At 42.8% G+C, this 14,129-nt stretch overlaps 1 protein-coding gene across 1 annotated transcript in view; it reads right to left on the bottom strand.

The window, feature by feature from the left end:
* The window catches only part of LIMK1 (LIM domain kinase 1), a 1,196,288-nt gene extending 1,183,074 nt beyond the window's left edge, over positions 1 to 13,214 (bottom strand). Inside the window, exon 1 of the mRNA XM_044054185.1 lies at positions 13,004 to 13,214. Coding sequence (XP_043910120.1) covers positions 13,004 to 13,061 — 58 coding nt within the window. The 5' untranslated portion in view covers positions 13,062 to 13,214. The remainder of the gene's footprint in view (positions 1 to 13,003) is intronic.
* Positions 13,215 to 14,129: the final 915 nt, after the last annotated feature.

The following is a 14,129-nucleotide window of genomic DNA, read 5'->3' as shown; positions in this document are numbered from 1 at the left end:
GGAGCAACACAAATTAAAATTTCCTAGTATAAGAACAAGCTTATTATACCACATGTTGATAATCCAAGGACAGACTGACTTTGCAGTAATGTTCTTCACTTGACAAGACTAATGCCACTGGCAATGTGTGAACTTGCCGCTACCTTTGGCAAATATATACTGCAGCCTGTGCTCTACACTTTTTTGCAGCCAACTTCACTGCTACTGTCTCCCAGAGTTATGCATGTGTTACACTGGGCCAGGAGAGAATAGTTACCATTCGCTGCCAGGAAGTATATTGTGCCTTCCATGGCTTTTCTTAATTTCTTTCAAGTTATTCTATCCATAGCATTTGTATAGACACATTAGTTCATCACTCTCATCAAGCTTTTGTTTTCAGAGGTTCTTGTATCACCTTTTCATTGTTTACTGGGAAAAGGGCTTTGATTGTTGATGAGATCATAGCCCCAGAAAACCACACAACCACTCGTGAAAAACTAGAAATCATAAAACTAATTCAAATTTTAATGTTCAGGGCATGCTGGCAAATGTTTATTTATTTATTTACTTTTGGCACTATGCTCCTCTTGACTAATCAACTCATCCCAGCTGCATAACTGCGCAATTCATTATCCCTGGGAAGAGGTCTGTTACTCACTTGTTCCCAAGGATAGAAGGATCAGCACTTAGAGATGCAGGAATCCATAAGGCGATTAGGTTTTTCAATTTAATGCCCATCACCCCAGATGCACTGACTCCATCCACCACATCTATTTTATATGCTAGCAAGCACTACGGTACTGCAAGGGGATGTGCTTATCTCATTGGTAACATAACCCCCACACGGAGTCTCACTCACAAGTTCAGCATTACATCACTGCTGGCAACTTGCCAATGGCCTTGCCTCCAGCATATCCCCACAACCTCCCAACCTGAAAAGGAGACTAAAAGCCTCATCACTCCTCTTTTCCTTTCCTCTATGCCAACTCTTAAAGGGCCCCAGAGCCATTAATTAAATCTGGCCACCTGGGTTGTACTCAGAGTTTTAACCCTTTTATCCAGTGGATTTGGCACCCAATAGAACCATTTATGGTGGCAGTTTAACAAGCAATAAATACAATAAAAGCATGGTAACTGTGACTTTAAAGAACACATATCAGCAAGCATAAGTAACTGACCTGTTTCTCTATGGCATTTAGCTAAATTACTATGTTACCCAAATATGGCGACAAAAAAAAGTACGGTTTTGTACCTACCATAGATGTAGATGTTCGAGGATCTCCATTGCTGCAGTCCTGACTAATGGGTACTCCGCTGCCCTCCATCGGCCCGAATACCAAAGGGCTAGATATGGCGTCGGTCATGGCGCCCAAGACTGACGTGGTGTCAGTATAAATGCGCATGACCGACACCATAACTTCAGTCTTTCTTGCCTCAGATGTCAGAATGCAAAAAAAAAAAAAAACACCACCCAAAAAACCCCAATCTAAAAAGAAAAAGGGGGAAGGAGGGAGGGAAAATTGGACTGCAGCAATGGAGATCCTCGAACATCTACATCTATGGTAGGTACAAAACCGTACTATGTTCGTCGTCTCCCATTGCTGCAGTCCTGACTAATGGGTAGAATCCCAGAGCAACGGAAAAAACAAAAAGGGAGGTCGGACAACTAAATCGCCTGAGGAGCTGCAGACATGCCCTGTAAGACTGCAGTGGCAAACCCAGCCCTAGACTCAGAATAAAGAGGCAAATGATAATGCTTTGTAAAGGTATGTATGGAACTCCAGGTAGCTGCCTCTAGAATGTCTTTAGTAGCTACCCCTCTTAAAAAAGCAGTAGATGTGGCCGTAGCCCTAGTAGAATGAGGCCTGATCCCAACTGGAACTTCTTTACCATGATGAGAATAACAAAAAGCAATACAATGGCCAATCCACTTGGAAATAGTTTGTTTCGAGACAGCTTTTCCACGGGAAGTCACAGCAAACGAAACAAACAACTGATGAGAACTTCTGAACAAATAATATCGTAACTGCCTATGCACATCCAAAGAATGCAAAACTTTTTCCCCTTCAGTTTGGGGGTTAGCATAAAAAGTAGGCAAATGTATAGACTGGTTCAATGCCACATTAGAAACTACTTTAGGCAGAAAAGTAGGATTAGTACGCAAGGAAACTCTGTCCCTGTGAAAAATCAGAAAAGGTTCCACTGCCATGAGAGCCTGTAATTCAGATACCCTTCTAGCAGAAGTAACAGCCAACAAAAAAGCAGTCTTCCAAGACAACAACTTCAAGTCAGCCGTAGCTGCAGGTTCAAAAGGAGGCAGAGTCAGCTTCTCCAAAACAAAATTAAGATCCCAAGTAGGAGTAGGAGCCCTCCGTGGGGGTCTTATATTCTTTGCCCCTCTAAGAAACTGTTTAAGCAATGGATGTGAAAATAAAGGAGGGTCACCATCATAGTGAGCAGAAATAGCTGCAGCATGCACTTTAATAGAAGAGAAAGACAAACCCTTGTCCAATAACATAGTCAAATATTGCAATATACAACTCAAATCAGGCAATGTGACATCAAAGCCTTTAGCTGAACTCCAAAGAAAACATCTCTTCCATTTATCAGCATAAACTTTGAGTACTAGGACGCCTGGCTTCCAAAAGAACATCCAAAACTTGTTGAGGGAGCTGAAGGCCCCCATTCTCTAAAACTGAATGTGCCAGGCTGTCAGGTGTAGGGATCGGACCCTGACATTGAGAAAATGATTGTTTTCTTGAGACAATAAGTGAGGAATCCGTGGTAATGGCCAAGGGGCCCCCTGAATTAAACTCCTCAACAGAGGGTACCAATGCTGACGAGGCCAATCTGGTGCTATAAGGATCATGCACGGTTTGTCCCTCCTGACTTTCAACAGGACTTTTGGAAGAAGAGGCAGAGGAGGAAAGGCATACACGTGAAGGTTGCTCCAACTGAAGGATAGTGCATCTATTTTCCAGGCTTTCGGATGAAACAGCCTTGTGCAAAACAGAGGTAGTTGGAAATTCAGAGGAGAAGCGAACAGATCTATGTCTGGAGTTCCCCAAGCCATGGTCAACTGACGAAACACCTGAGGATCCAACTTCCATTCGTGAGGCTCCACCATTTGTCTGCTCAGAACATCTGCTAACGAATTTTGTTCCCCTGGCAGAAACTGTGCTCGAAGAGTGATGTGTAGATCCAAAGCAGTTTCCCATAACAGCATTGCTTGTCTGCAAAGAGGGTAAGAATGAGTTCCCCCCTGCTTGTTGATGTACCACATGACAGTTGTGTTGTCTGTTCGAATCAACACTAGTCCCGGGCGAAGCAGATCCTTGAATGCTTTTAAGGCAAATTGAACTGCCAGCATCTCCTTCATATTGATATGCAAGTGAAGCAACTCCGGGGGCCAAAGGTCTTGAATCCATTTTCCTTTGAAATGAGCACCCCAGGCTGACTCCGAGGCGTCTGTCGTTAATATCTGACTTGCCTCTGGTTGGGTCACAGAGAGTCCCTTGTTTAGGTGACATTCCTGAGCCCACCACACAAATTCCTTCTGGATGCAAGGAAGAATCCGAATGACAGTGTCCAAATCGTGGCTGTGTTGAGTCCAAACGCTTTTGAGATACCATTGTAGCTTCCTCATATGCAGTTTGGCATTGGGAAGTACTAGAATGCAAGATGCCATGAACCCCAAGGCTTGAAGGACTGTCCTTGCAGTCAGCCTGGACAGGACTGATAGCTGTAGGAAGTATTGGTGAAGATTTCTTTGTTTGTTCGGGGTAAGAAATGCCATCTGAGTCACTGTATTCAGACTCACACCCAGAAAACACATCTCTCGTGAGGGTACTAGACTGGACTTTATTTCGTTCACAGAATACCCCAGGCATCTGAAAACTGTCATCACACACTGCAGATGTCGAAGTAGATCGTGCTTGTCTTGAGCCAGTATCAAACAATCGTCCAGATAAGGATAAATCTGAATTCCCCGTAGTCTGAGAAAAGCTATTACTGGAGCCAGGACTTTCGTGAATACCCTGGGCAGTAGACAAGCCAAAGGGCAATGCAGAGAACTGATAATGCAAATTCCCAGTCCGAAACCTCAGGAATTTCCTGCAACTGGGCCTGATAGGAATGTGGAGATAGGCCTCCTTGAGATCCAAAGTCACCATCCAGTGATCCCTGCCCAGCATAGGCAACAGCTGTTGCAGTGTTAACATCTTGAATTTCGGAATTTCTAGAAAGGTGTTTAGAATGGATAAATCCAGAATGGGCCTCCAAGTATTTCCCTTCTTTGGCACTAAGAAAAGACGGGAATAAAACCCTGTGCCCCTTTCCGCAGAAGGAACTTCCTGTATTGCCCCCAACTGGAGCAGAGAAGAAACTTGTGCCTGTGCCTCCAATTTTTGCTGATGAGGCACATCCGGCATACCGTTGAAAGGCGGGAAAGTGTGAAAATAAAATTTGTAGCCTCGAGTTACAATGTCCAACACCCATTTGTCCTGGGTAACCAAATGCCAATTTCCGTTGAAAAGTCCCAGTTTTCCGCCCAGAGGAGCTGCCAGCAAAGCAGAGTCCGGCAGCCGAAGACACAGGTCATTGGGTCTGCTTCCGAAAGGACTGACCCTTGCCCTCCCCAGCAGAAGGGGTAGAGGAACTGAAAGACCTAGAAGTAACAGGGCCCTGAAAGGAACCCCACCTCTACCATGCCTCGACTTGCCTCTAGAATGAAAATCCGAAGAGGGAAAAGACCATCCCTTAGCAGGCCAATTCCTATTGAACTTAGGAGGCTGAACCTGTAAAAATTCCTTAACTGTCTGCATAGATTTAGCTTTTTCCTCCATTTTTTTCAAAACTAATTCCACAGGAGGGCCAAAAAGAACATCAGACTGCAAAGGAGCATCCATATCTGAGCTTTAACATGCTCTGACAAGGACTGACCTTTAAGCCAGGCATGTCTGCGAACAACAGAACTAGTAGCAGCCACCCTGGAAGAAGCTTGTAAAGCATCAAAACCACACTGCAGAGAATGCTTCCCAACCTGGTCTGAAGCATGCACTAAATCCTGAAGCTCCTTACAGTCAATACCTTCAGCTAAAGCATCCACTTTACATTTCAATTGACTCAACAAAAAATTCTGATACTTGAGCATATGAAACTGACAATTCAAAGCCCTCATAGCCAAAGTAGAAGAGGTATACAGTTTTTTACCCCACCTATCCAGGGCCCTAGCATCTTTGTCCAGAGGAACTGGATTCTTAACCACAGAGGCCTTAACGCCCTTGGGGCCTTGAGAAATAGTTTCAGGATCAGCTCTAGGGCTCTTAAACAAGTACTTGTGAGCTTCCGGAACCCTGTAGTATCTATCTGGCTTAACAGGGGCAGGAGGCAGAGAATCTGGGTTAAGGGCAGCCTCAGAAAACACATCCTGAACAACATCCAGTACAGGAGGAATAGCCAAGGGCCTGTGCTGAGGCAAAACAAAAATTCTCTCAGCCTTTTACGAGAATCAGAATAATCCTGGCCCTCCCATTTGAAATGTTCCCTCATGGAATGCAAAGTTTCAGAGAAAGAAAAATCTTCTGGAGGGGACGCAGAGGGAGAAGCATCCTCAGCTTCCGAATCAGAATAGGGAGGGAAATCCTGAAGGTCTTCCACAGAGGAATCTGACTCAATGGAAGACTGAACCAAACCCTCCAACTCTGACTCTACCCTGGGCCTCTTCTGAGGGGGAGGCATGGAACCCCTAATTAAAGTAATCAAATCTTCAGCCATCTTCAACATGTGCTTCCTAGGAGCTGGACCCTGGGGAAAAGCACCCGCAGGGGCAGATTTAGACTTAGAATAGACTCTGCCTAGAGAAGGAGGAGGCTTAACCACCCTACGAGGGGAGGGAGCCACAGACAACAGAGGAGCACCCTCAACCTGGCCTAACAAAGGAGAAGCCACCCCCTGTAGTAACAAAGGCTCCCCTTGACACTCAGGCACACTGTCAGAAAGAGCCACTGAAGCAGCCAGTGGTTCTACAGGACTGACGTCCGGAGCGGACGCCTCATCCTGCTTGGACCGCAAAGACTTTTCTCTGCGCTTCTTAGAAGAGCCAGTCGTCGGAGAATCCGACGGCATGTTGTAATTACAACGTTTACCAAACACCAGCCTAGCACAGTCCAACCGACGTTAAATAGTACGCTTATTAAAAGTAGCACAAAAGCGACACCCAACAACGTCGTGCTCAGGCCCTAAACAAGGAATGCAGAGTGAATGGTAATCCCTATGAGGAATCTGTTTCCCACAAGAAATACAGTTATTAACTTTTTCTGACATCCGACAATACTGAGACAAGAAAAAGACAAAAAACAAAATGTCCCCAATGGGGTACTTAGCCCAACTTGGTCTCCGGTCTGAAACTCGAAAACCGACAATTCCAGAACGCCGAACGGCACTTGCAAATTCTGCTTCTGCTCAGGACCATGCGGCAAGAAAGACTGAAGTTATGGTGTTGGTCATGCGCATTTATACTGACACCACGTCAGTCTTGGGCGCCATGACCGACGCCATATCTAGCCCTTTGGTATTCGGGCCGATGGAGGGCAGCGGAGTACCCATTAGTCAGGACTGCAGCAATGGGAGACGACGAACATCATGCGAATACTTTTCATCTCTGCCTTCGCAGTAAGAGAAGATTTATCCTCATTGATAAGGGCCAGAGCTGTGACTACAGGCTTCAAGAAAAGTACCACTCCTGCTTTGATCACAAATCAGTCACCTTCGAGCTGGCACCATACCTCTCAACTGTCCAGATTTTCACCTCATATTTTTGGTGTATTTCTCATAAAATTGTGGTTTTCTGGCAAATCACTTGCAAATCATTGAGGACTAAAGTCAGAAAATAATGTCAGGCAACTGAGTTTCGGACTTCACAGCCTTCAGAAAGTTCATGCTAATGCTAAATCTATTGTTCCATCAACTTTCTAAGTTTGTAAGAGCAATATTTAAAAAGTGTTCCTATTTTTGGGCCTTTGTCCCCCCATCACTTGTGGCTTTGTCCAGATTTCTCACTCCAAGAGGTTTTGAGGTATGTTTGGCACTAACACCAGAACTCACAACAGGCAAAGTCAGACTAAAAAAATTTCACCAAGGCATACTATACCCCCTAGAAGAAGGTATAAATGCATTCCAAGCCCCACCCCACAGCAGGAAGTGGTACTACACTGAAGCTTACACTAAAGCCCAGTATCACTTGCATAAGTGTATAGACTCGGCTGTTTCCAGACAGAATCAAAGCCAGACCCCCAAGTAAAAACAAGCCATCATGGGGGACATCCAGCATCAACAAACTTTACAAAAAATGCAAAAGGTTGCTGTCCAAGAAAACAAAGGTGGGGCCTCAACAATGGAAAAGTACTCTCAACAGGCAAACAAGGCAACATATCAAATCCTCCAAGGGCAGCTTTGACACCCCACCACTGGCAACAGTAATCAAGGAGCCTCAATCCTCACCACTAGCATCAGTGGGGGACGTACATTGGGAGGATGACAAGTACACACACGCAGTAAAGTGCAATTTCCCTTAAGAGCAGAGAGAGTGGCCACAGACAGTCTGGGGCTGGTTTCTCCCCCTTTCTCGAGTTCCCCACCAAGACTCCCCACTGGCACAGCTATAGGGTTGATATACCAGCTGAGTACCCAAGCCAAGACCTCCAGCACCCTCTCTGTCCAACCAGTGCTTTGTGTCCCTGCCCAAGTAGCTGACACAAACGTTGAAGTTTGGTTTACACACACACACACACACACACACACACACACACACACACACACACACACACACACACACACCTGGAAAAGGTCTGCACGGGTTTACTAGCTATGCCCCCTTTGCCCAGACTATAAGGTAGTTTTTACTGCCACCAGCCACTCCTCATCAGCTACTTTAAGGCCTTTAATAAAGGGTGCCTCATCTTATTGTGTAATGTTACTATTAATCCAAATGGTAGTTTGACCAAGAGTAAGGCTATTAGGAGTGGCCTACACAGTGGCAGCAAATAAATATGCAAGTACCCACAGAACTTAAATATGTCTCACAAATATCAGCCACAATGAAAGGTTTAAATATATTTAATAATAAAACAAGAAAAAAATACTCAGTAAATCACAGTTACAACAGAGTTAAAAAATCACAGGAAGTATTTAAAACAACATTGCAAAATAGTCTCAAATAAATAAAGAAAACATCTAAGCTATACTTTACTATGTTCCTGACTCTATCCAAGAGAGATTACTGTACCCTAGTTAACTTATTTACAGAGCAAGGCAAGACAAATATGGTGAGTGGGCTTTCAAGCTGATGTTGTCAGGTCAAAGACAAACACAGAATGCCCAGTCTCTCTCTCTCTCTCTCTCTCTCTCTCACTCAGAGAATATTTAAATTAATATTTCAAATATTATTGCTGGGATACTTGCAGAATGACATCACCTCTTGTCATAGGACTATCCCAAGCAAACCCCCACTGATGCAGCTGTAGCATTTATAATCTACCTATGAAAATACATAGACCTTAGAAGATTTGGCAAATGATGGAAGTCATAAAATAATTTACATTCCTCCACATTTAAAGACAATACAAAACAAAACTTCCCTTGTACAAACATTCTGTCTCCTGTTGACTGAAACTGAAAGATAACATCCTTTTATTACGTAGTTAATTTTAAGTTTTCAGCTATTCTTTTGAAGTCAACTTCTTGTGTTTCAGTTCCCATTGTGTTTCAGCTCCCACTTTTTATATATATATATATATATATATATATATATATATATATATATATATATATATACACACACACACACACACACACACACACACACACACACACACACACACACACACACACACACTACAAAATATCTCTTAAGCACATGTCTGTACAATAAGACATACAGTTCTAATACATTTGTAACACAGGCATATGAATCATGTTGATATTCACAAATGATACATAACCACTTACAACATTCCAGACATCTGGGCTGGCAGCATCTCCTTCTGTCACACCTCTATATAAATCATATTAATATTCACAGATGACATAATTATTTACAAAATTCCAGATAGCTGTTCTGGCAGTATCTCTTTTTGTTACAGCAGCTTTGAGAAAAACTTAGAAAGCACAGCCAAGGATAACTATAAGGCCTTTTACAGCTAAATATGCAGCCTAAAAGGTAGCATGTGCTGACATTGTGAATAATGGTATCACACACACTGACCCCAGAGAGATAGCAAACCTGCTAACAGACAAGTTCCCAACATAAACCTTGCCCCATACCCACCACCCACCCAACCCACCCTACACATCTGAAGAGCAGGTCATTAAAGTTTTGTCCAAGGCAAAAAAAAACAGCCTGTGTTGGACCAGATGGCATCCCAGGTTGTCTTCTAAACAAGCTAAAAAATGAACTAGCATCACCATTAAGTACACTTTTCAATCATAGCTTAACTACAGGCTTTGTTCCTGCAGAATGGAGAACAGTAATAGTTATTCCCCTCCACAAAGGTGGCATTGAAACAGACTTATGGGTCTATAATTTCCTTTAAAGTCTGACCAATCTCATCTGTAAGGCCATGAAACATATCATTATGGATCTCAATAATAAAGACATAGGTGACCTCCAAACCCTGGATCTAACCCAGATCAGCTTCAAGGGCAGATCCTGCTTGTTATATCTGGTGGATTTATTCAAAAATGTGACCAAGGTAATTGATGAGAGCAAATCTGTCCACACAGCATACCTCGACTTGGCAAAGGCTTTTGATACAAGCTCACACTCGGGCATTACCTATAAACTTAGCAAACTGAATGTAAACCCCTTTGTTGTAAGATGGATTGCCAATTGGCTCACAAACTGTACACACTATTAAGTGGGTGACTCCACATCAATCAGCAGACCTGTCACCAGCAGGAGTGCCACAAGGGTCAGTGCTGGGCCCCTTACTGTTTGGTATATACGTCTCAGAAATTCAGGCCAAAACTAAGGGATTGTGACTGACCAGGTTTGAGGACGACTGCATACTAAGTGGAACTACTGAATCCCCCCCCCCCAAATGATGTCCGTGTACTTCAGAAGAGTCTTACAGACCAACTGGTGTCTTAGCCACAGTCTCAAACTGAATGCAAAAAATGCATCATCATTCTCTAAAGCAAAAACAATGTTCCTTCAGACTATCAAATCAAAAATACGTTAAGTACCTACAAAGTGGGATCACAAGTTGACTGCCACCTTAACTTTGACCACCATGTGTCTACTGTAGTAAGGAAGGCTTTCTACGTAGCACATTTGATTAGTAAAGGCATCGCCTCTAAAGCAAAGAAGATTATAATCCCTCTATACTTGTCACTAATCAGGCCCATAACTGAGTGTAACGCCCCTTTTAGCATGTACCATACAGAGCATCTGCAGCAACTGGAGACACCTCAAAGGTTTCTAACAAAGAAGATCAAGAGACTCCAGCACATGGCTTACACAGACTGACCAAAGTCCCTGTCACTATACTCTGTATTGTATAGACTTCTTAAGGGAGACTTATGCCTGGCTTACCCAGCAATTTCACGCCCAAAACTAATGGACTTACCGCATATCCATAAATCATATGGGGCTAGAGCTACCCATTCCAGGGACCTAAATATGGTCTGTGACTTGAGTAGGACATGCTGGAGAGAAAGATTTGTCTCCCAATGACTGCTGAGTCTTTGGAATAGGCTACCAATTCATGTGAAACCAAGCACCTCTATGACACTGTTCAAAAAGAATCCAGATGAGTGGATGGGACACCATAAATTCTTAATGGAGATAGTGGATAACCCGCCTGGACATGGGCAGTCATTAATAAATATAATCCTGATTATTGACTAGAGTATCTATGGTGCTACAGTGGGATGAAACGGTTAGGCTTGAAATGACCTCCGGTACGATAGCCTAGCAAACTCCCATGATGCTATAAGAATTTTTTGTTGGAACCTCATTTGTGTGTGTGTGCATGCATCTCCACTACACTCTTTTGTAGTTTTTCTTCAAATGGGAGAAATACCCAGATGAGGCCAAGCAACATTTTGATATAGGTATGAGATAATCACAGAGCTCCCTGCCATTCATTTATTACAGTACAAGAATAAAACAACAAAAACAAAGTAACAATTTTTTGCTGTAAAACACATCCCACACAGTATTGCCTGCATTAAATGCATTTTCCACCACTCAGTATTATTCGCATGATGTGCATCTTACATTTGGAACTTGGCTTAGTCCTTCACATCACAGTTTTATACTTTATCATCGTCCCATTCTGGCACTGCAGCTCAGTGTGTTACATTTTCAAAGAACTAATATTGCCAGAAACAGGCCTGCTATTAGAATAAAGCTCCACATTTAAGATTCATTGTTATCATTAAAAGTTTGTCCATAACAACTACTCTTTTGCTACAAATAAATACATATTTTGTTTAAGAAATCAAATATTGCTTAGCCATCTTAATGTTTTAGACATCAAGCTTTCAAGGCTACTGCTGATCAGTACTTTAAACAGCATTTACGGCTCTACAGTTTTTCACTCCTACAATCCTCTTCTAATAAATGCAGTGCCTGCCAAGAATAAAAGTGAATGCACTGAACAGAGCACTTAAACCAGATGGCTGCTGAGGTCAGCTTCAAGTTAAATAAAAGAGAATACAACTCTATCAGCACAAAACTGACATTGCCTCACATTCAAGGGAATGGTTCTACATAAATACAAGGTAGAGAGTACCAGACTTAAGTATGTCTAATAATTTAAAGGAACATAAAATGTATAAAAAACATATAGATTAACTCTACAACCCGTTTTAAAAAAGTTACTCCTTTCACAATTCAAGGACATAAGACAAAGCCTGAACAAGAAAAAAAAAGTCTGTAATCCTTTAACAGACACACACTGATTGAAATAAACTGAAACACCTGTAATGGATAAGGTATTGGAAGACCTTGTATGTTCAGACTGCAAGATAATACACATTCTGTCATACTGAAGCCACGTAATAGTTCACTATTACCCTCAACAGATATGGAGTGCATAAATGGATCATAGATTTCCCCCATAATTACCAATTCATTAAAATGAAATAACTTATTTTTTTTACTCTTTTCAGTCACGACCCTAACTTGATAGTACAAGCATAACATGAAATTATGTATAAAACAACATAATACAACTTAGGTAGACAGCAAACAATTTAGCAACATAATAAACGATGGGAAATAGAATAAAAAGAGCAAACATAAATACTTCGGCAGTAAGAGTCACAGCCAAAATATTAATTACGTTAGATGCAAGTAAAGAGTCTGCATTGATGCCATTCTTTAAAGCACGCCCATATGATAAGAAATTAGCACGTTTCTTCAACAATTTAAAGCACCCTCAACCAGCTGATAAGGCTGCAGCCTGCACCAGCAATAAGAAAATTAGCTCAGGGTAAATCAATCTACTGACAGTACATAACAGTTTATTACAGCATACAGAAGTGCGTGGGTGCAGACTGCAGGTAAACTCTCAGAATAAAGCAGTCATCCAATCTGCACACCCATCATCCAAGCAAGCCCCTACCAGTAACACATCAATGCTGCACCTCTGGCATTCAACCCACAAATACAATAGGACCAGGCTTAGTCAGCTGCAACCAGTAAAAAGGGGGTTTAACAGACACGCACCTGCATCAATTGCACGTGAAACAACGTTTCAGGTTGTTATAAAATTGCAACAAAAACTTAAACGGAGGATGCCCCCTTGCTCAGAGTTTCCATCTGCATGCCTAACGATGCGCTTCGGATCTCAAGTGTCAACAATGCATTCCTCCTTCGCAACACAAAAGACAAGGATAACACTGACGTTCTGATCCCTCATCCATTTCACCTGACCCCCCAAATTAGGTGGACCGCGTGGGTCTTGCCCTCCTCCTTCCCCTCAACAGACAAATATACTGCCCAGTCCACCAAACTCACCTTCCTCCTCTCCCATGCGATCGTCGCTCCAAGTGCAGCAGAGCAGCATCAACCTCATTCACCCGCAGCGGGGTGGGGTAGCAAATCGGTGGCAGAAGGGACGGGGAATCTGCTGGTGCAGCAGCCGTGCTGTGCTGAGCGCCGCGTTCCCAGACCCAACTCCCTCCTCTTGCAGAGCACTCAGGCAGGGAATGGATGGATGGAGGGGGGCTGGGCAAGGGAGGGCTGAGAAATGCACGAGAAGGCAGTTTGTGGTGGTCAGGCCGACAGTCAGCAATCCCTAGGAAAAATGTGCAACGGCCATGTGACATAAAACACACAGAGGAGAAAGCTGCACTTAGCCGGGAGGTGCAAGTACTGTATCTAGGCAAATAATTTGTCAGTGATGTGGAGTGCTGAGGGAATTCACAAATGTAATCCAATTATGTAGGTACATGTTTTAAACATAAGGTGGGATTGTGTCCAGTAGCTAGCATAATGCGTTGTCAAGAATGTCAGACGGAAACATTACAGTCGTAGGATTCGAAACTAATATTTAGAAGAAGGGAGCAGGACTCCCTGTCGAATGGTCCGTCATAATACCAAACCTTTCCTGTTAGGATAAAAGAATACAGCTCTGTAAAATGTATAAGCCAATGTATATTTAGGTCCACCACTTGTCTCTTGTACCCAGTCTTATTTTTAAGGTTGGCTGGGGGGTTGACTGCTGCAGCAAAAGCAGTTTGGAATGTGGTCTGACTGATTTTTTTAAATGCTATTTCCCAATTTTGAAATGTTCCAACAACATATTCCTTTAATACAGTGAAACTCTAGCGCAATAAAAAGAAGCAGCATCTGCATCATCAAGCAATTGCTGAGGAAGTGTAATAAAAGTCCTAGCCAGGCGTACTTATTGTAGTCAAGTGAGTACATGTTTTCTAAGCAATTCTACAATAACCTATGGCTTACAGAGGTCTGAAGATGTCTGTAACTGTCTAAATGAATGCCTGGAACAAAGATCTCTACACAACTTCCTTACAAATAAACCTTCTCATTAAAAAAAAAGACCTCTTTAGTTGCGATAGAGGGCAAAAGTTGAAAAACAGCCATCATTCCTTGAATGTCTAAGGGAGACCAGTTAGGTGTA

Source organism: Protopterus annectens, chromosome 13.part0, assembly GCF_019279795.1.
Source record: "Protopterus annectens isolate FY-2018-M chromosome 13.part0, PAN1.0, whole genome shotgun sequence".
Taxonomy (NCBI): domain Eukaryota; kingdom Metazoa; phylum Chordata; order Ceratodontiformes; family Protopteridae; genus Protopterus; species Protopterus annectens.
This window is presented reverse-complemented; position numbering and strand designations above follow the sequence as displayed.